The sequence below is a fragment of the Prionailurus viverrinus genome, chromosome D2 (genome assembly GCF_022837055.1).
Source record: "Prionailurus viverrinus isolate Anna chromosome D2, UM_Priviv_1.0, whole genome shotgun sequence".
Lineage (NCBI taxonomy): Eukaryota > Metazoa > Chordata > Mammalia > Carnivora > Felidae > Prionailurus > Prionailurus viverrinus.
Window position 1 is genome coordinate 63,170,345 of NC_062571.1, and position 23,645 is coordinate 63,193,989.

A 23,645-nucleotide genomic window follows, 5' to 3' on the forward strand; every position below is an offset into this window, starting at 1 on the left:
AAGTGTTGTGGAGGGCACTCAGGAGTACTTGACTCTGGGGTAAGGTGGGGGAAGCAGAACCATAAAGCCAGGAGGAGGCTAATGGGCTGAGCAGAGTGGAAGGGTTGAGTGATTGCAGGTCCCTGCAAGGGCAGAGTGAAGGAGGGGGAGAAATGGCAGGTTAGGAGCCAGCACTCAGAGAGGGGGGACATAGACTTAGAGCATCTTATTTTATTTTATTTTATTTTATTTTATTTTATTTTATTTTATTTTATTTTATTTTTTTTTAGTGTTTATTTTTGAGAATGAGAGAGAGAGAGACAGAGTGCAAGCAGGGGAGGGACAAGAGAGAGAGGGAAAGACAGAACCTGAAACAGGCACCAAGCTCTGAGCTGTCAGCACAGAACCCCACGTGGGGCTTGAACTCCTGGAATGCGAGATCATGTCCTGAGCCAAAGTCAGAGGCTTGACTGACTGAGCCACCCAGGTGCCCCAAACTTAGAGCATTTTAAAGCTAGCTCTTGAATTAGTGACATTCGTATTAAACTGGTCATGGAATTTCAGGTAGACTATTTCAACCAGATAAAAGCCAAAAAAAAAAAAAAAAAAGAGTCAGTGCCTATTGTAATATATCTGTCTCTATTTCTAAGACTTATAAAAAATTTCCTTGTTATTTATGGTCCCTTTGTAGGTGTCACTTCTGAAAATCAATATGTCTCCAAATGGCACCTATTTAGAGAAGACTTAATTCCTCTTTAATATAGACTATTACTGATGCTCTCTGACTTGTGAAATCCTTCCATTCAGTAATTTACTAAATTACTCTCCAGTAAAACACGACTCAAGGTACATTTTTGTACCTCCCCTCACTTTTGCTCTGTAAAATCTGATCTTTTGATCAGTTGAGTTCCCCATGTTGAACTCCAATGCTATGCGTAGACTTATAACTCCTGGCTTTGGCTGGTTTGGACAGGACACCAAATGCAAACGTCATTTTTTTTTTCCCCACCACATTTTCCTCTTCTGTCTACTAGAGAGGGTTCTGGCTTTGTACTTTCTTACTGGCAACCCCTCCTCCCCAGTCAGGGGAAGGGGTCTTCCCTTCTCAGAACAGTTCTCGCTTTTGAGATACACGGTCATGGTAACAATGAAGGAAGGAATAGATGGGCAGCACATGAAAGAAGTTTTTCTAGGAATTTTGGAGTTGAGGATGTAAGAGTAGCTGTGGGGGTTTTAGTATTGATGTGGATAATACGCCTCCTTCCCAGTCACTGATACCAACAAAGTACTGAAGTTAGTCTGAAATTACTTTTTGGTAGCTTTGTTTGACCATGATACTCCTCTGTGCCTGGGCCACATCTGGATCCTCCTGTCAATAGGTCTACACTAGAATCATCACTGTCCAGTCCAGAGTAGACTGCATTAAAAAGAAAGCAATCCCAGGACTATGAATAACATGAGCTAATTCAGTGGTGTTCTATGGGGGAACAGAAACTTCAGGAGACTGACAACAAAATGTCATTCCTTTCTGGTTGTTGTATTCCATGTTGCCTTCTCACCTTATGGTCTACTTCTGGAAGTGAATCTATTTTGTATTACAGAACTTAATACAAAATTTTCCACTTCCCTAAAGTTTTATTAAGTGCCTTATGGAACAATTTGTGTAAAGTCTAATTTTCCAAGTTGTCGGCTGTGCAATGTAATGACCTCATACTTTCTCATCTAGTTTCATACCGTTATTTATTTAAAGAGGTGGTTGGTTTGCATTCAGATTAGGCAAATGTGAAAACTGGACATGTGTTTTTTCTTCAACAATTTTAGATCTAAAGCAACACTGTTGTTCTATTTTAGTGCCATCCAATAAAAAAATAAATAAAAAGCTGTATCTGTAATTGTAAATTTTCTAGCTGTCACAATAACAAGGTAAAAAGAATTAAGTGAAATTAACTTTATTTATTTAAAAAATTTTTTTTAAATGTTTATTTATTTTTGAGACAGAGAGAGACAGAGCATGAACTGGGGAGGGTCAGAGAGAGAGGGAGACACAGAATCTGAAACAGGCTCCAGGCTCTGAGCAGTCAGTGCAGAGCCCGACGTGGGGCTTGAACTCACGGACCGCGAGATCATGACCTGAGCCGAAGTCGGACGCTTAACCAACTGAGCCACCCAGGCGCCCCAAGTGAAATTAACTTTAATAACATACATTGTTTAACCCGATTTATCCAAAAGAATTGTCATTTTCACATAAGATGAACTTTAAGTTAGTAAGATGATATTTCAGATTCTGTTTTTGTACTAAGTCTGTAATATCGGTATGTATTTTACACTTGGAATACATATCAGTTCAGACTATCTGCATTTCAAGGGCTTACTAGGCACATATGGCAATGGCTACAATACTGACTGGCACAGATCTACTCTTTGGCCATGATTACTTGAATATCAGCTTGGCTACTAAATTCTCTCTGATTTGCTGAGTATGTTTATGTAATCTGAATGATGGCACTCATGGAAGTGACAGAATTATTTAGTTATTAAGAATCATTCATTCGTTCCTCTTTTCATTCATTTACTCATGCACTCATTCCTTTTCATTCACTTATTCATTCATTAGCTTAGAGTTCTACTTCATACCATCTGCTAAATTTTAAGACATATTGCAAATGTTATAGAAATAAAAGTGAATTTCTGTATATTCTTGAAGGGTGGAGGAAGCCCTCCCTTTTTCATTTGGGGAAAGATGATAATGCAGAAAAGTAAAGTCTAATAGGACAAATACACCTGATATTCATCCAGAATGGTGAATACTAATGTGTTGTCACATTTGTTTTAGAAGAAAAAAATTACTAGAGTACCTCTTTCGGTTTGGGTGGCCACGTTCAAAGTCCTCTTTCTTTCCTGCCTTTCCTAGGGGCAACAATAACTATCATGAATTTGGTGTGTATTCCTTCTTATCCTTATACTGCAAATTGTTGCATGTACAGACAACATAGAGACTACTTGGTGTACTTTACATTTACACACATGGTATTATGGTACATGTATTATTTATTTTGTTCTTTTCTCCCCACACTCAATATATATACATATATATATGCATATAGATAATAGATAATATAGATAATATAGATAATATTTATCTATTTATTTTGAGAGAGAGAGAACGTGCATGAGTGGGGGGAGGGATAGAGATAAAGAATACCAAGCAGGCTCTCTGCTGTCAGTGCAGAGCCTGATTTAGGGCTCAATCCCATGAACCGCAAGATTATGACCTGAGCTGAAATCAAGAGCCGGACGCTTAACTAACTGAGCCACCCAGGTGCCCAGCAACATTATATTTTTGAGACTATCCATGATGATACACATAGACGCTGTGGATAATTCTATTGTATATTTCTACTGTATTTATCTATAATTTAAGTGATAGACATTTAGGTATTTCCCCCCCAAACTTTCACTATTGTAGAAGTATTTCAGTGGGCATTCCTGTACAAGTTTCCTTGTATACATATGTGAGCATGTTTCTAGGTTAGGTACCTAGAGGAAGGGTGAAGATTTTCTAGGTATAATATCAAAGGCAGAAATCACAAAGGAAGAGAGTGATAGCTTTGTCTGCATAAAATGTTGAGAACATCAGGGCGCCTGGTTAGCTCAGTCAGTTAAGTGTCCAACTCTTGATCTGGGCTCAGGTCATGTTCTCATGGTTTGTGAATTTGAACCCCAGGTCATGCTCTGCACTGACAACATGGGGTCTGCTTGAAATTCCCTCTCCCTCTCTTTCTGCCCCTACCCCACTCTCTCTCTTTCACTTCCTCTCTCTCTCTCTCTCTCTCTCTCTCTCTCTCTCTCTCTCTCAGAAAAAGTTGAAAGTATCATCAGTATAGTAGGAAGTACTTTAAAAATGGAAAGGCAAAAAAAAAATACTTGCAACAAATATGACAGAGAAAGGGTTAATTTCCTTAATATACAAAACATTTTGTAAACCAACTTAAAAAAGATGATCACCCCTGTGAATAAACTGGTAGAGGTCATAAGTAAACAACTCACAAAGGAAAAATATGAACGGCTTATAAACATATACAAATGTGATTCACGTTATTAGTAACCAAAGGAATGAAAACTAAAAGAATAATTATCCCTTTTTTTGGCCTATTGAATTGGCAAAGATGAAAACCAATGATGATACCCATCTGGTGAGAACATGGGGGCAGTAGGAACTTTTATATACTGTGGGTAGAGTTTGCATTGATGTCAACTTTCTAGAAGAGAGTTTGGTAGCAAATATTAAAGGCCTCGTAATGTGCAAACTTTGACTTGAAAATTCTACATTAGAAATTAATCCAGAAAAAACTCAGTTGTGCATAACTCTGCCATATTGAAGGTGCTTATTGTAGTGTTATTTATGCTATATATAAAGGTTTTTTTAAAAAATAATTTATTGTCAAGGTAGTTAACATACAGTGTACACAGTGTGCTTGTGGTTTTGGGGGTAGATTCCCATGATTCATTGCTTACATACAACACCCAATGCTCATCCCAACAAGTGCCTCCTCAATGCCCATCACCCATTTTCCCCTCTCCCCTATCTCTCCCCCCCCACCAACCTTCAGTTTGTTCTCTGTATTTAAGAGTCTCTTACGGTTTGCCTCCCTCTCTGTTTGAAACTATTTTTTCCCCTTCCCTTCCCCCATGGTCTTCTGTTAAGTTTCTCAAGTTCCACATATGAATGAAAATGTATGATATTTGTCTTTCTCTGACTGACTTATTTCACTTAGCATAATACTCTCCAGTTTCATCCATGTTGTTGCAAATGGCAGGATTTCATCCTTTCTCATTGCCAAGTAGTATTCCATTTTATATACAAACCACATATTCTTTATCCATTCATCAGTCCATGGACATTTGGGCTCTGTCCATAACTTGGCAATTGTTCAAAGTGCTGCCGTAAACATAGGGGAACATGTGCCCCTATGAATCAGCACTCCTGTGGCCTTTGTATAAATTCCTAGTAGTGCTATTGCTGGGTTGTAGGGTAATTCTATTTTTAATTTTTTGAGGAACCTCCACTCTGTTTTCTAGAGTGGCTGCACTAGTTTGCATTCCCACCAACAGTGCAAGAGGATTCCTGTTTCTCCACATCCTCACCAACATCTGTTGTTTCCTGAGTTGTTCATTTTAGCCACTCTGACTGGTGTGAGGTGGTATCTCAGTGTGGTTTTGACTTGTATTTCCTTAATGATGAGTGATGTTGAGCATATTTTCATGTGCCTGTTGGCCATTTGGATGTCTTCTTTAGAAAAGTATCTTTTCATATCTTCTGCCCATTTCTTCACTTGATTACTAGTTTTTTGGGTGTTGAGTTTGGTGAGTTCTTTATAGATTTTGGATACTAACCCTTTATCTGATATGTCATTTGCAAATATCTTCTCCCATTCCATAACTTGCCTTTTAGTTTTGTTGATTGTTTCTTTTGTAGTGCAGAAGCTTTTTATCTTGATGAGGTCCCAGTGGTTCATTTTTGCTGTTATTTCTCTTGCCTTTGGAGATGTGTCGAGTAAGAAGTTGCTGCAGCTGAGGTCAAAGAGGTTGTTGTCTGTTTTCTCCTCTAGGGTTTTGATTGTTTCCTGTCTCACATTTAGGTCTTTCATCCAATTTGAGTTTATTTTTGTGTATGGTGTAAGAAAGTGGTCCAGTTTCATTCTTCTGCACATTGCTGTCCGGTTCTTCCAGTACCATTTGTTAAAGAGACTGTCTTTTTTCCATTGGATACTCTTTCCTGCTTTGTCAAAGATTAGTTGGCCATACATTTGTGGGTCCAATTCTGGGTTCTCTATTCTATTCCATTTGTCTATGTGTCTGTTTTTGTGCCAGTACCATACTATCTTGATGATTACAGCTTTGCAGTAAAAGCTAAAGTCTGGGATTATGATGACTCCCACTTTGGTTTTCTTTTTCAACATTACTTTGGCTATTTGGGGTCTTTTGTGGCTCCATACAAATTTTAGGGTTGTTTGTTCTAGCTTTGAGAAGAATGCGGTGCAATTTTGATTTGAATTGCATTTAATGTATAGACTTATTTGGGTAGTATTGACATTTTAACATTATTTATTCTTTCCATCCATGAGCATGGAATGGTTTTCCATTTCTTTATGTCTTCTTAAATTTCTTTCATAAGTTTTCTATAGTTTTCAGCACACAGATCTTTTACATCTTTGGTTAGGTTTATTCCTAGGTATTTTATGTTTCTTGGTACAATTGTAAGTGGGATCAATTTCTTGACTTCTCTTTCTGTTGCTTCATTATTGGTGTATAGAAATGCAACTGATGTCTCTACATTGATTTTGTATCCTGCGACTTTGCTGAATTCATGTATCAGTTCTAGCAGCTTTTTGGTGGAGTCTTATGGGTTTTCTACATCATACATGTAGAGTATCATGTCATCTGTGAATAATGAAACTTTGACTTTGCCAATTTGTATGGCTTTTATTTCATTTTGTTTTCTGATTGCTGATGCTAGGACTTCCAACACTATGTTAAACAACAGTGGTGAGAGTGGACATCCCTGTAGTGTTTCTGATCTCAGGGGAAAAGCTCTCAGTTTTCCCCCATTGAGGATGATATTAGCTGTGGGCTTTTCATATATGGCTTTTATGATGTTAAGGTATGTTCCTTCTATCCTGACTTTCTTGAGGGTTTTTATTAAGAAAGGATGCTTTATTTTGTCAAATGCTTTTTCTACATCTATTGACAGGATCATATGGTTCTTATCCTTTCTTCTATTAATGTGATGTATCACACTGATTGATTTGTGAATATTGAACCAGCCTTACAGCCTAGGAATGAATCCCAGTTGATCATGGTGAATAATTCTTTTAATATATTGTTGAATTTGATTTGCTAGTATCTTGTTGAGAATTTTTACATCCATATTCATCAGGGATATTGGCTTGTAATTCTCCTTTTTAGTGGGATCTCTGTTTTGGGAATCAAGGTAATGCTGGCTTCATAGTATGAGTCTGGAAGCTTTCCTTCCATTTCTATTTTTTGGATCAGCTTGAAGGATAGGTATTAACTCTGCTTTAAATGTCTGGTAGAATTCCCCTGGGAAGCCATCTGGCCCAGGACTCGTTTTTATTGGGAGGTTTTTTGATAACTGATTCAATTTCTTCACTGATTATGGGTCTTTTCAAATATTCTATTTCTTCCTGTTTGAGTTTTGGTAGTGTGTGGGTGTCTAGGAATTTGTCCATTTCTTCCAGGTTGTCCAGTTTGTTGGAATATAATTTTTCATAGCATTCTCTAATAATTGTATTTCAGTGGTGTTGGCTTTGATATGTCCTCTTTCATTCATGATTTTTTGTATTTGGGCCCTCTTTCTTCTTTTTGAGAAGTCTGGCTAGGGGTTTATCAATTTTGTTTATTTTTTCAAAAAACCAGCTCTTAGATTAATTGATCTGTTGTACTGGTTTTTTTTTTTTTGATTCTATATTGTTTATTTCTGTGATAATACTTATTATTTCTTTTCTTCTGCTGGCTTTGGGGTTTCTTTGCTGTTCTGTGTCTAGTTCCTTTGGGTGTGTGGTTAGGTTTTGTATTTGGGATTTTTCTTGTTTCTTGAGATAGGCCTGGATTGCAATGTATATTCCTTTTAGGACTGCCTTTGCTGCATCCCAAAGGGTTTGGACTGTCATGTTTTCATTTTCATTTGCTTCTATATCTTTTAAAATTTCTTCTTTAATTGCTCGATTGACCCATTCATTCTTTAGTAGGATGTTCTTTAACCTGCATGCATTTGGAGGCTTTCCAAATTTTTTCTTGTGATTGATTTCAAGTTTCATAGTACTGTGATATAAAAATATGTATGGTATAATATCAATTCTTATATTTATTGAGGGATGTTTTGCGACCCAGTATGTGATCTATATTGGAGAATGTTCCTTGTACACTCAAGAAGAATGTGCATTTTTCTGCTTTTGGATTAAAAGTCCTGAATATACCTGTCAAGTCCATCTGGTCCAGTGTATCATTCAAGGTCATTGATTCTTTATTGGTTTTCTGCCTATATGATCTGTTCATTGTTGTAAGTGGAGTTTTAAAGTCCCCTGCAATTACCCTATTCTTATCAATAAGATTGCTTATGTTTGTGATTAATTTATTTATATATTTGGGTACTTTCAAGTTGGGGGCATAAACATTTACAATTTTTAGCTCTTCTTCATGGATAGACCCTGTAATTATGATATAATGCCCATCTTCATCTCTTGTTATGGCCTTTAGTAAAATCTAGTTTGTCTGATATAAGTATGGCTACTCTAGCTTTCTTTTGGCTTCCAGTAGCATGATGGATGGTTCTCCATCCCCTCACTTTCAATCTGAAGATGTCCCAGGTCTAAAATGGGTCTCTTGTAGACAGCATATAGATGGTTGTTTTTCTTTTAATCCATTCTGATACCCTATGTCTTTTTATTGGAGCATTTAGTCCATTTACATTCAGAGTTATTATTGAAAGATATGGATTTAGTGGCATTGTGTTATCTATAGGTTTCATGCTTGTGGTAATGTCTCTGGTCCTTTCACTCACAGAGTTCCCCTTAGGATCTCTTGCAGGGCTGGTTTAGTGGTCATGAACTCCTTCAGTTTTTGTTTGTTTTGGAAAGCCTTTACCTCTCCTTCTATTCTGAATGACAGCCTCGCTGGATAAAGGATTCTTGGCTGCATATTTTTCCTATTCAGCACATTCAATATTTCCTGCCACTCCCTCTGGCCTGCCAAGTTTCAATGGACAGGTCTGCTACTACCCTTATGTGTCTACCCTTGTAGGTTAAAGCCTGTTTGTCGCTAGCCATTTTCAGAATTCTCTCTTTATCTTTGTATTTTGTCAGTTTCAACTATGATATGCTGTGGAGAGGACCTATTCCTACTAAATCTTAAGGGAGTTTCTCTGTGCTTCCTAGATTTGGATGTCTGCTTCCTTCCCCAGCTTAGGGAAGTTCCCAGCTATAATTTGTTCAAGTAAACCCTTTGCCCCTTTCTCTCTGTCTTCTTCTTCTGGAACTCCTATGATTTAGTTCTTTAATTCTCCCCTCATGGTCTAGTATTTTCTTATCTCTCTTTTTCTCAGCTTTGTTATTTTTCATAATTTTATCTTCTGTGTCACTTATTTTCCCTTCCGCTTCCTCCACCCTTGCTGTCAGTGCATCTAGTTTATTTTGCATCTCATTACAACATTTCTTAATTTGTTGTGACTATTTTTTAGTTCCTTGATCTCTGAAGCAATAGATTCTCTGCTGTCTCCTATGCTTTTTTCAAGTGCAGCTATTAATCTTAGACTATTATTCTAAATTCCTGCTCAGATATATTGTTTATATCTGTTTTTAGCAATTCTCTAGCTGTCATTTCTTTCTGGAATTTCTTTTGAGGAGAATTCTTCTGTTTCATCATTTTGGCTAGTTTTCTGTCCCTTATATGTTTTAATAGCTTGTTACGTGTTTTAATAGCTTGTTAGCTTGTTACGTGTACACCTGCAAGCATTTCTTCTATATTAATAAGGGGTCATACGCTGTCCAGGGCCTGGCCTTTCAAGAGGTGTTTTTTGGAGGGTGTTACTTGCTCTCTGTTGTTGTGACTTTGGTTACTTTATCTCCCTACTGGTAGTGATGTTTTGGGCCTTCCACCAACATACCTGATGTTTAAAACCATCATTATCAGACTCCGGTCTGGGACTTCATCTCTTTCTCCATGCACCTGACTCTAGCCTAAGCAGACCATCTCTGGTCCTGAAATGCAACTGACAAGTCTAGCCTCCTTGTATTTTCTTGTGATGCCTCTGTAGCCAAAAAGTTCATTTGCTTTGAGTATGTAATTCCATCAGAGTATTTCTTGTTATAAAACTTAATTTGGCTTATTTAAAACTATGTACTACTCCAAAGAATTTTCCAATTTAGCAAGATTTCCCTGAACTACCTTTCATTGGCCCCTCTGCATGTGTTAATAACCTGATTGTGTAAGGTCCTTTCTTTATGCAACTGTCATTGTTGATGTATAGTTACACCACTGCTATATTATTTCCTGATCTATCACTACTTTGGCCATCCCTGTGGTTTGGCTGGTAACTGAGAATGGTGGAGGCAGGGTGCTTTATAAGGGGTTGGAAGAAACCAAAAGTGTGCTGGTCCAGGCTTGGAGTTATACTGGCCTGGGTTACAATCCTGGCTCTGCAGTTTGTAGGTGTGTGAGCACGGACCAATTATTTAGCTTTGCTGAGCCTCAGTTTCCTTAATACATGTTTACCAAAGGATGTCTTGTTGACTCCTTAAAATGGAACTCACCATTTTCTTCCTGAACAGCCAGCTGCTTCCCTGGCTTGGGTATACACATTCATGGTGTGGCAGTATCTCCAGGCACCCAGAAGCTTGAAATGCCAGAGTCACTTCTGATTCCTCCACCTCTTGCCAGGTCAGTTGCTGAGTCAAAAAAATTCCATCTCCCATGCTCTTGCATCTATTTCTAACCTTGTAAGTTTTCTCCAAGCCACTCTTCTATTGTAGGTCCTCATTCTATTTTCTTAGACCAGCGTTCTCCAATGTAGAGTACTTAAGGCTATCTACTGAGCATTGGAAGAAAATATTAGAATATATACACACACACACACACACACACATTTTAATATAATATAATATAATATAATAATATAGTATAATAATATAATATAATATAATATAATATAATAATAATATAATATATAATATAATATAATAATATAATATAGTATAATAATATAATATTATATAATATAATACAATATAATATAATATATTAAAATATATTAAATTATATTATAATCTATTATATTATTTATATTTATTATTTATATATAATTTATTATATTATTATATTATATATCATATTATATATTAATTATATTATTATATTATTATATTATATATTTCAATATAATATTATATATTCTATTTTATACACGTCTTATAAATTACTGTTATTAATATATTATCTACCACCAACACCTCCTTTGTTTCCTGCTGCCTATCATGTTGAAAACTAACTCAACTGTCTATCGTTCAAAACACATATAGTCTTCTTTTCTACTCTAGTCAGATAGTCACTTACAACTTTTCTTGTATATATTGCAGACTTACTGGATGTTTTTATGCTCTCATCTCCTTACCTTTATACTTTTGTTTGTATTTTTCCCTTCTTTTACTTTCCACCTGCTCTAGGAAGCAGTGTGAATAAGCTTAAGAGCAAGAATGAAGATATATACACACATGCATACATATATACATACGCACATATTTACACATATCTATCTATATCTATTTATGTATCTATATATGCACACATGGTGGTATAGATATATGCTTATCTCAATCTTTGAAATGTTCTATTTCATATAGGTTCAAATCTTGGTTCTGCCACTTTCTTGTTTTATTTAGGTAAGTCACTGACACTTCTGAGCCTCAACTTTCTCATCTGGAAAATAGGAATAATAGCAATCAGTTCTCATGTTTGTTGTGGTGAGTTATTGAAATACCACATTGAGCTGAGCACCTGGCCTGGTACATCCAATGTACCTGTTCAGTAGATAAGAGCTGCTGTGACTGCTTCTATTACTCTTTTCAGGTATTTTTTGGTCCAATTCTCCCAAATTGTGAGATTGTTCATGGAAGTGAATATTTTCATAATATAAATATAGTCATTAATGAGCTTGCCATTTATATGACTATCACCTACTCAGATATCCCTACCAGCATCATGTGACTAACTTGCTCATCTTGATATCATTGGTCTCTTTTTCAATAGGATTGTCCAATGTTATTTAAAAAAAATGTTTACTTATTTACATATTTTTGACAGAGAGAGAGAGAGAGAGAGAGAGAGAGAGAGAGAGAGAGACAGAGGGGGAGGGGAAGAGAGAAAGGGAGAGAATCTGAAGCAGGCTCCTCACTGTCAGCACAGAGCCTGATGTGGGGCTTGAACTCATGAACCATGAGATCATGACCTGAGTCGAAATCAAGAGTCAGACACTTAAACTGAGCCACCCAGGTGCTCCAAGATTGTCCAATGTTATTAACAGTCAACAAGAAATGCAAATACTATGCAGAGCAGTTGTAAGCTTTACAAAAGATGCCAGATCACTTGAAGTCAATGCAAGTGACTTAGAAAAATGCTGGAATCATATCAAAGGCAATGTTAAATCAGCATCTGGTAGGAAAAAAGAAAATTGAACAATTATAAGTATAGGTACCTCAAAACAGAATGTTTTAAATATCAAAGGATTAAGAGGGGATTTGGGAGAAATTAATGAGGGCTTTGAATATTTCTGCTAAAGGAAGTCTTTTAAAAATAATTGGTCCTGAGTACTTAACTAAGATACAAAAAGCATTAACCATAAAAGAAATTATGGATAAATCTTACTACATTAAAATTAAGAGCTCCTCAAAAGAAGTCATAAAGAAAGCAAGGCACAAACTTTATGTATCTTTACCCAGAATATATAAAGAATTACAAATCAATAAGAAAAAGGCAACAGTAGAAAAATAGGAAAATAGTGTATGCGAACAGGCCTTTCTCAGAAGGGGAAACACAAATGGTGACTAAACTTGAAAAAAATGCTCAATCTTATTTTATAAGCAGGGAAATTAAATGTATTGCCACCTTGAGACATTGTTTTTCTATTTCTAGAGGGACAAATGTTAAGATGTTTGTATTACTTATCTATTGCTTCCTTATAAATTACCACCAATCTGGGAGCTTAATACACATTATTTCATGATTTCAGTGGATAGGAATCTAGGAATAGCTTGTTTGGGGACTCTGATCAGGGATGCCTGGTGACACGAAGCAATGGTGAGGATGTAGAGCAGTGGAAACTGATCTTTGGAAAATCATTTTACATTCTCTTACAAAGCTGAACATGTATATATCTTCAAGGTGCAGCAATCCCACCCATAGTTCTGGATGCCAGGAAGACTTGTATTTGGGGACTTGGGAACACGTGTGAGAATGTTCATGGCAACACTGTTGATAAAAACAAAATCCTGGATACAACCCAAATGCCCACTGAAGGAGAATTGTGGAATTCTCACCCAACAGAATATCAGATGAAATACATGTACAGAAACACACAATGACATCAGTAATCTTAGACCCATCATGTTGAATAAAACAAGTACGTCAAAGAAAACTAGGTGTGCTGGGACGTATTTTTATAAAGCTCAAAGCAAAGCAAAATTAAGCGATAGATGTATAATAAAACTATGTGAAAAAAGTCTAGGGAATGACAAAAACAGAATTCAGAAGGTGCTTATGTTGGCTGATGGTGGCAGTTGTGTAGGTACAGGGATGGGATGGAGAAGGGAGTACATTGATGATGTTCTATTTCATAAATTGGGTGATGGGTTCATCATGAGCATTCATTTTATTAACGCTTTATAGTTATATATGCTATATGTTCTTTTGTTACATAATAAAAAAATTTTTAAATGTTGTACTGCAGAAGTCAGATATATGAGGGAAGTCAAATTGTACTATAATGTTGTTAGCTATGTGAAAGAAATCTAATAATTTTTTAAAAGTTTACGTGAGTAATCTCTATAACCAACATGGGGCTCGAACTTGTGAACTCAAGAATTGCATGCTTTTCTGACTGACCAGCCAGGTGCCCCCCCCAACCCAATAATTTTAATTGATCCAGTAAGTGTACATTGTTATAATTAAAATGCAAATTTTAGGGGTGCCTGGGTGGCTCAGTCAGTTGGGCATCCAACTTTGGCTCAGGTCATGATCTTGCAGTTGGTGGGTTCAAGCCCTACATTGGGCTCTGTGATGACAGCTCAGAGCCTGGAGCCTGTTTCAAATTATGTATCCCCCACTCATGTTCTGTCTCTCTCTCTGTCAAAAATGGATAAACATTAAAATACAAATTTTTAAATTATAAGACAAAATACTAAATAAAAAATTAAAGTTTATTTATTTTGAGAGAGAGAGATGGGGGGAGGGACAAAGATAGACAGACAGACAGACGGATAGATAGATAGATAGATAGATAGATAGATAGAGAATCCCAAGCAGGCTCTGTACCATCAGTGCAGATCCTTATGTGGGACTTGAACCCACCAACTTCGAGATCATGACTTGAGCTGAAATCAGGAGTCAGGAATTTAACCAACTGAGCCACTCAGGCACCCCTAAAGAAATTCTTAAAACGAATTTTAGATCATTTTTTTCAAGGAAAAAAATCTCAAACTTTTCCCCTTAGTATTTATTATGAAAATTGGTCACATTTTCAATGGATGGACTTTAAGTGGCTTTATCTATTAAATTTGTTCTTTGGTAGTGAGGCCCTTCTCTAATTCATGAATGTAAATATTATTTCTACAACTATTATTCCCACTAAGATCCATCTGAAATATTTCCCTCTCTACAGTCCACCAAATAAATATTGTCTCTAGTTTTGAACTACCCACACACCACACTCTATTCCTAGCACCTCTTTGGGGACCTGGCAAAACTGTCTTATTTTGTGACTTAGTTATTTGTTTTTCCTGTGCTGAAAAGTGAGCTCCTTGAAGTTTAGACCTTATTTATCTTTGTATGAAACTAGCACAATCATATGCATAGTACTGGCACTAAATAAAAATTTAGTGAACTTGAATTTTTCTAGACGTGTTACACTATAGGGGTTAAGAGAAGTCAATACCATCATTTCTTAATAAGTGCAAAATTTTCACATACATTACATTGTGAGGTAAGGTGAAGGGTAAAACAAGCCAGCATTCTTGCTGATGAAGTTCAGGCTGGTCTAGGCAATTATATACTCTGTCCAGGACTTCACAAACATATATTTGCATTTGAGAACAAAACCTGTTGCAAAGAAATCTTTCAAGAAAGTTTGTGTTGCTTATATCAGAAAGCCCCAGAAGCATTTTTCCTATTATTACCAAAATGGTGAAGGTTAGTGCATGCAGATTTCTCATATGCCTCATAAAACACTTAATCATCTAAATCCGGAGCCAGGAACCACTGTGTAACCAAGTAGTTTCCTGCTTATAAGGAACTCAGCTGTGTAATTCTGTTTCATCCCCAGATCCAGCATCTACCATCCTGTCTAGGGGGCTTTACCACTTCATGACATCATAAACAAGATAGGTCCAGAGTTCAGTTTAGCTGACACTTTCGTTATAAAGCTAATAAACAAGAAAGCCCCAAGGTATCAGCCATTGTTTTTTCCTTTCCTAAAGCTAGATAGAAATGTAATATGTATACAGAGTTTCTAATTTATTTTCCTACTAACAAAAAGAGGCATTTCTAGATAAATTAGGCAGTGTTCTGGAGTTGCCTTTATACAAAGAGGGAAACAGGTTTGCTTAAGATTTGAAATTTGGCTTTAGTCTTTTGTTAAACATTATGGATGTGGGTGGGAAGATAGAAAAAGAACTAAAGGCAAACAAACAGGAAAAAATAATGCATTATTTTAATTGTAGAAAAGAGTTATGTGTGCAATTAGAATTCTTGTGTTTAAGGAGGCTGTTTAAAAAGTCCACACATAGTTTAAGAGTTATGCTTGCATTTTCATGTGTCTGTGTGCACATGCACATACAAACAGAGCTTCAGAGTCAATTAATATGAATACATTTGCGAGCCTTATGAATTCAAAAAAGTATTTGAAACCACTTGCACTATCAGAAAGCCACTATAAACATTTTACTAAGAGATTGAGGTTGTATATCAAGTATTTTCCTGAGTTATACACAATATACATGATGAAAACATTTCACTCAAAGGTATGTGGTTTATAGGACCAGCTAGCTCATTAAGGTGAATTATACAAGCTTAGCTACCTGGGAGTTGTTACCCACTGATCTAATTCAAGTAAAAGTTCTCAACATAAATATATCTCACCTCTGTTGATGTGTATTACTAAAATATGATGGATATAGTTTGCTGACAATATACTTTGCTGACAAGCAACAAAATTACTGAGCATCTAGAATGAGTAGAACACAATAGCAGGTATGAGGGACATATAGAAAGGTCCATCATAGTTCTGACCTTAAAGGCTCATAATGCAACTGGAGAGAAAGAATGGATTCATATGGATTAAATACTGAAGTAATAGAACTGATATCTTGACATTTTGGAAAAGAGATTTTCTGTATATTCTCTGAAGTTGGTTCTCTCAGAAGTAGTGAGTGGGGCATTTAAAGAAAAAAGAATCAACTTCATCTTGAACCCATTGGGTGAGCTAGAGTGAAGACAAGGTGGTAGTGTCTCTTTCTTTGGAGTACATGGTATTCAAGCATCTCAGTGAGTGGCTTTCACCCTGGTGGGTATAGATAAGCATGTGACTTTGGATCAGGAGCAAAGCTGCCTGATTCACATGAATTAGCCAGTTCATGGGGTGAAGCGATTATTTGCAATGCTTGCCCAAACAAATTGATGAATCCAGGGTGAACAGAATCAATGCACTGGCATTTGCCAAGCACAGATTCAGATCAAAACAGAATAAATTAGTTCCTCTTAGTCAGTTATTGCCTCAAGTAGGCGAGCTGAGGAAAAAGAGGTGTTAAGGTGCACATTGAATGTGAACTACCTTCTGTTTTCAGCTGAAGATGCAGAGCCAAAGACAGGGAATGTAAACAGACAGTGAATATGAAATTGTAGCTCGGTAGGGAAAGGAGTTCTGTGAGCAACTCAATTTCTTCCTCTGAATTGTACCCAGAATAGCGCTGACTCCTATTTGCATAGATTGTTGAGAATGCAGACTTTTACTTCATTGTCAGATAAAATACAAAGACCTGAAGTCTGAGTGACTTCGTGTCTGGAGTTTCCAATCTGGGGTTACAGACTGTCACCATGTAATGACAGCATTATTTGAAGCTAATACTGTAATTAATTTCTTACCACTCTACTCAGCCAATATTAACAATGAACCATGCTGTTATCCAGCACACCTTAGCGGAGAGTTCTTGTAGCAAAAGAATCCATAACCGTGTCTGACAGTCTGTCCAACTGGGAGAATTGGATGTCTAGCAAGGGGATATTTCAGGGATGGACATAATATGGTTTATGCTTGCAAGTTGTGCTCAGCCAGAGAGAAAGCTAGTCTCCTGATGTTAATAGTCTGGCTTTTTCCAGTATAGCTGTTCACAAAATAATTTAGAGAGTGAGGCATGCTACAAAGTAATATTGATGTACATTATGAACAAACTCTGTATAAAGAAATGCCAACCTGAAGTTGCAATCTTTTGTTGGTGGGGAAATAATAAACTATTTATGATTTTCTTATGACGTTTCACTGACATATGGTGCTTCTAACCCAGTGACAAATTAATTGACTTGGTTTAAAAAGAAATGGATGCAGCTTAACGAAGAAGGACAGGATATGTATCACAAGGCAGCTGGTTCTGCCACTGCTGGCTTATGGAGACAATATACATGGGACAGCTAATAAGTCTCTCTGTTGCATAAGATAGATTCTCTTTATAATAGAATTGCACGCTTTGTCTTTAAATGGGGTTATTATACACACCATTGCACAATGTTTGAAGAGCTTGGTTGGCCCTTGTAGAGGGTTAGGAGAGAAATAAATTGGAAAACAATCGTACTTAAGACCTTCAATCCATCAAACACTCCATATTTATCTAAATTACCAGCATGCTCTCCCAAAATACAAATCTGTATGATACACACAGCTAGAATGTTAATGCTCACCAGCCTTCACTCTGCTTTCATCAGTTAGGTTTTTCATTGTAAACACAGACCAAAACTCATGCACGTTGAAGCCTGGTAATGCATTTTAGCCAGTACCCCCCACTCCTTTTCCCTCTGCTCTTCCTAGTTCCACTCTCTTGGTCCCTGAAGTTTCATTTGGGATTCTCTCCACCCACCATGAACACACATGCATCACTTGGCCTGGGTTATTTAACTCTTAGAACTTTTCGACTTTGAATACGCCAACAGTTATAATGGTAATTCACTCTGCTTCTTCAGTTTTCTCCACACTTATGGGTTCTCACTGTTCAGTCACTGAGTTATTTCTTTAGAATAAATCCATTTCAATTCCTTTTTCAGCCTTGAGAAAACCCCAGGAAGTGGTGGTAGGAGAAGGCAGGATAAATGGCAGCATCATTCACTCTGTATGTGAAGATTACACACCTATTAGAGGGTGTGGGCAGAGCCCATTCAGCTGGTGTAGGTCCAGAGAGCAGGGAGCTGAGTCAGGCTCTTACCTCTATGTGCTCTAACTTGGCTCTGAACCTGATTTCACCTTCTGGCTCCATTCGTCTACTGATAGTATCATGTAGCCCTTAGGAATTATGCAGCATGATTTCATCCAAATTCTTTCAGCGTTATAACATATCTTGAAGCCCCACAGGAGGCGTCACATGGAAAAAGTGATTCATGAGTATATCATGAGTAGATTTTTGATTTATCACACTTTGGTCTTAAGGATACACCGTTCATTCCTGTTGACCTTGGGATGCTCACTTAGGAGACTAGATAACAATATTTGCTTCTTCCAGCCTTTCTCCTCTGTGTCTCTGTCCTCCCTGCCAAGAGCAGTTGAAAAGTGTTACACCTGGGAAACATTCTAAGGTTCTTGGAGTAAGACTATCTTTTCAGTTTAAGATGCTATTATATCCCAAACCAGATTGCTTCCTCCTTGTCATTGTGGGGTTCTTTTCAAGTCTACCTGTAATTTGGTATAGAGGAAGGGGAGCTGAAACAAATGGACGAAACAGTTTCATGGGCTTCTCCACATATTTATTACCCTCTCCAAATTGAATCTTGAAGCCTTGTCAGAAGTGTTATTTTTCCAACAGAACACACATTAAGTGGCTATAACAAATAAACTCACCTCCTGACATCTTTCCCATTGCTTGCTACATCCATTTACTGGGAAGATTATATTGTAAGGTGTGATGGGAGGTGTTGTTCAACAAAGGAAAATCACCACTTTGTAATTCTATTTGTTCAAGTTTTTTTCTTTTGCGTGGGATTTTGGATTTACTTGTCATTTCTGGAATTATTTTTTAAATGGTGAGTATTATATTTCGATACATGTTTCTCCAGAATTGATTCCATCCAACTAATTCTTTTTTTTTTTTTTAATGTTTATTTATTTGTTTATTTTTGAAGGAGAGAGACAGGGCATGAGTGGGGGAGGGGCAGAGAGAGAGGGAGACACAGAATCCAAAGCAGGCTCCAGGCTCTGAGCTGTTAGCACAGAGCCCAATGTGGGGCTCAAACTCACAAACTGTGAGATAATGACCTGAGCCAAAGTGGGATGCTTCACTGACTGAGCCACCCAGGTGCCCCACCATCCAACTAATTCTTTTTTTTTTTTAATTTTTTTTTCAACGTTTATTTATTTATTTGGGACAGAGAGAGACAGAGCATGAACGGGGGAGGGGCAGAGAGAGAGGGAGACACAGAATCGGAAACAGGCTCCAGGCTCTGAGCCATCAGCCCAGAGCCTGAGGCGGGGCTCGAACTCACGGACAGCGAGATCGTGACCTGGCTGAAGTCGGACGCTTAACCGACTGCGCCACCCAGGCGCCCCACCAACTAATTCTTAAGTTACATACGTTCTTTTGAAAGTAGAGTCATGTTTTTTTGTGCGCAAATTTCTATAATTTGGCCAGGGGGAAAGGAAAATCCAAAGCAAATGGTAACAATGAGTAGTTAATGAATTTTCTTTTACCGATTTTTTTTTAATGACTCTCATGTTCTCTGTCAAAAACAGATTATTTGATGGCAATGCTAAGAAGACTTAGCTCCAGGTAGAAATTAGTTTCCATTTGCCTGGATGTGTCATTTATTGAGAGGGCTTTTACTTATATTTTTTTCCTTTAACACAATTACCTTAGGGAAATAAATACGTACAGAGACAAATGAGTAGACACACTAGTCTTTATCAATGTTTGTTCAAATTATTGTAGTTTAGAGAAATGGGAATCTGGAACTGAGATGCCTAGGAAATAAATCTTTCTTGTATGCAGTATCTTTAGTTCAAGAATCTGAAAACACATTACAAGCAATTAAACTTTAGGGTACAAATGGGAATTCTATATTGTTTGTTGGTTAAATTTAATTACAAAATTATGATTTGCTTTGGGTTCCTAGGAAGCCCGTTCTTTCTACAGATGTGCACATCCTAGTTTTCATGGCTTTTTACCTATTCTCTCAAACCACTTCCAGGGTTCTGTTCTTCCGATGTTATATTGCTTAAAAGACTCAGTTTCCTTACTTCCTCCTTCTGATTTTTTTTTCCAGCCTCTGTGACTTTTGCTCCCCAAATGTTCTTGCAACCTCTCCAAGGTCAGTGGTATCATCCTAACAGCCCTCCCCCAAGGCCCTTTTCAGTCCCTCTCAGGTTTCTTCTTTTAGCCCATCTGATATCGTTGACCCATCAAATCATGCCTCCCTTTTTAAACGCTGCCATTTCTTGCTTGGGGGACATTTGGTTACTCTCCTTTGTTCCTTTTCTCTGTGTCTTTCTTCCTTACCTCCCCTGATATGCTGGATTTCCCAAAGACCTCAAGTTCCTGGCCACCCCAGAAGCCATCCTTGGTTGGTGGAGCTGCTCTCATGGCTGTAGCCATAACCCACCACCAGTTCCAATTTGCTCTTCAGTTCAAACTCTGGAACCTCATTTTCAACTCCTCTTGTTGATATCCCACTGTATCTCAAGCTCAATATACCCAGACCCCACTGATAATCAGGAGACAATGTGGGGACAATTCCCTCCCTCTTTCCCCACTCCTTCTTTCCTAGCCTCCCTGCCTCCATCACCATCACCCTCCAGCCCCCAAAGTATCCATGTTAGAAGCCTTGGAGTCTTCTTGGCCCTCCTCCTTCCTTCCTCACTTGTCTGATTTTTCACCAAATCCCACTGATTCTACTTCGGGAATGTCTTCATATCTACTTCCTTTCCAACCTAGTTGCCTTAGGTCCATCTGTTTTCATCTTCTGCTTATCCTGGTACACTGAGCAGTCTCTTCACTTTGTTCTCTGCCTTCCTGCTGGAGCTCTTCCTCTGAAGACAAACCCAGGCATGGCTTATCCTTTCGCAGACCACACAGCCTGGAACATACCTGAGCCCAGCCTATTCTCTCCACTACTTCCTCCTGTGCACCTACTGAACTAGACTCACTTCTCCCCTGTCCTAACTCTGGACTTTGGCCTAAAAAGCTTTTCTTTTCTCCCTTCGCTTGGGGAAAACTACTACTCATTCTTCAAGCAACAAGTCAAATGACATTTTTGTGAAACCTTCCCCACTCCCTACTTTTACTGGCCACAGCACATGTCCCAATCTTGCATCGTTGCCCTTGTCTCTTGGTCATGGGATCATAAGCTTAGGTAGCAGAGACTTTCCCTTCCTCATTTGCCTTATTATTTGTATCCAAATGCTGGGCACATCCTAAGCCCTTGACCAGGGCTGGCTTGATGCTCTCTTGATAGAATGTATGGTGAATGTACTCGGTGGGGCACTCTGAAGTCACCTAGGTGGCCCCACGTTCTCCTGACCGTGCTGGCAAAGGCGCTTTCCCTGTCTTGACGGGGCTGATTCTCTCCCTTATGGGTGTGCTCTCCACCAGGAAAAAGAGAAACTGTATGTGGAACTCAAGCACATCCTGGCACGGCAGCCCGGCCCTGAGGCTGCAGAACAGCTACAGATCTACCGTCACACGCTGCGGGAGAAGACCAAGCAGCTGAAAGTAAGTGGGAGCCTCAGTGCTTTCCTGGCCAGAGGACGGTCACCTGCTGGGGACCCGACAAGCCCTCAGTACAAGGAGCCCAGCTCCCAAATGCCACACTCCACGGAGGTTGGCCTGTTTTTTTTTTTTTTCTTTTAGAATTCCAGTCCCAGGAGGAGCAGGGCACATCTCAGAGCTACCCCCCCACCCAGCATGTAGACTAATAGACCTCACAATTCTCTGTTTCCTGGAAGGGGGTGGTGAGCGAGTAAGGAAAGAGCTGGAGAGAGGGTGATGGCGACAGAATGGAAATTCGGGGGATGGGGTGTGTAGGGACCACCTCAAGATGAGGTAGAGGATGTGGTTGGTGGGGAAGAGCAGAGGAAATATTTTAACACCATCATCCACCGAAGCAGACCACTGTGCCAAAGCAGGTTTTTGCAATTCCATTCCACCTGAAATAAATGTACAGAAAGCACGGGCTACTGCCCAGCCCCCAGCCCCCGGGGCCCTCCTTCATGACCATCTCTCAAATAAGTTGCTATGAAAGGAAAGTAAAATCATTTTAGAATTCTGTTAGCATAATTTCCCTTCTCGGCGACTTAAGAACGTCAGCTGGGGAGATGGAATGTTTTATTATTACACGTGCTTTTTAAAAAGTTTTCTCAGAAACTGTGTGTTCCCATTATATTTGGAGCTTTACCTCCCAAACAAGTACTTAGATATTCTTGGCACGTCAGGGAAGTCTTATACACACGCATGCACAGAATGTAGCACACACCAGCTGAATTCTGGAACTTACCTGCGTGACAAGGGCGATGATCGTTGCCTTTCTGCCTGGGGTAAAATCGACTACTATAGTGCTAATCCCTTCACAAGTAGCACGTTTTACAAGCACATCCTTCTTCTTTAAAAAGGCAGATGAAACAGAAGTGTAATTAGAACATTAATTTTCAACTTCTCACTCACAGTGTTTATTTCACACGAGTATCCCGAGACGTAGTTTGAGTTTTGCATGAGGCATAATCTTTTGATCATTTTCACCCTTCTCAACAATTGAGTATTCCAAATAAAATAAAAGCTCATTTTCTCACAGGTCTGTCTTTATGCCACTGTCAGATAGCCACACTTAGCGCTGGGTAGCATTATATGACTCACAGGAGCTTTTGGGTATTTTTAACCATTTAACTCAGGAAATCTAGATTTTTGCTCTGAGGAAATATGACCCCTGGTGGAAGAGGTTCAGAGGTGGTGGTACTGAGCCTGTCTGCTAGTTTGTCCTCATTATCTGGACTCTTTTAGGAAATGCTATTATTCACTGTTTGGAAACAGAACCTTGGTTCCTAATTGCTTAACTATTAGGCAGATTTTCTCCCAACATGAAAGTCTTACTCTTTAGCTCATGATAACATAGTCAGAATCATTTTCATAGAGATTAAAGGAAAGAGTTCAGAAGCAGGTAAACACTCAAAGGACAAAGATCCTCCTTTTGTGCAAATTTTTAAAATAGTGAGCAAGAGGAAAAAATAGGTCTAAGTCTGTTGCACGCCCCTTAGAATGGTAACCTTCCTTTCTTCCGTTTGATTTCTGTGAGGTGTGCCCCTAGCTCGGGAATGCTTTACATATTCTGGTCAGGTGAGTAAATGCCCACCCTTCTTGCCCAGCCAAGACCAGCAGCATCTATTGAACACCACAGTGGAAGAGGCAGGTAATCAGGGTTCCTATTACACATTCCCTGGACTCTCTTGCGTTCATATCATAGCTCCCTGCTTATCAGGGGAAAGTGTTACTGTGCCTGGAGAAAGAAAGAACCTGTGAAGAGTCCCAAAGAGCACAGTGAAGAGGTGATAGACATTTAGCAGAACAGCAACCTAGGAAAACACAGAAATTGGATGCCTACTTAGTGGTGGTGGTGGCAGGATGATTCCAGAATAATTTTTTACC

At 38.3% G+C, this 23,645-nt stretch overlaps 1 protein-coding gene across 3 annotated transcripts in view; it reads left to right on the forward strand.

The window, feature by feature from the left end:
• Positions 1-23,645, forward strand: part of CFAP58 (cilia and flagella associated protein 58) — a 111,201-nt gene that overhangs the window by 82,114 nt on the left and 5,442 nt on the right. For 2 of the 3 annotated variants that reach the window (XM_047825500.1, XM_047825499.1), the window contains exon 16: positions 21,603-21,722. In XM_047825500.1, the coding sequence (XP_047681456.1) occupies positions 21,603-21,722 (120 nt within the window). Of the gene's footprint in view, positions 1-10,325; positions 10,435-21,602; positions 21,723-23,645 lie in introns of those variants that run through there. The other variant, XM_047825501.1, reaches the window with a different exon arrangement.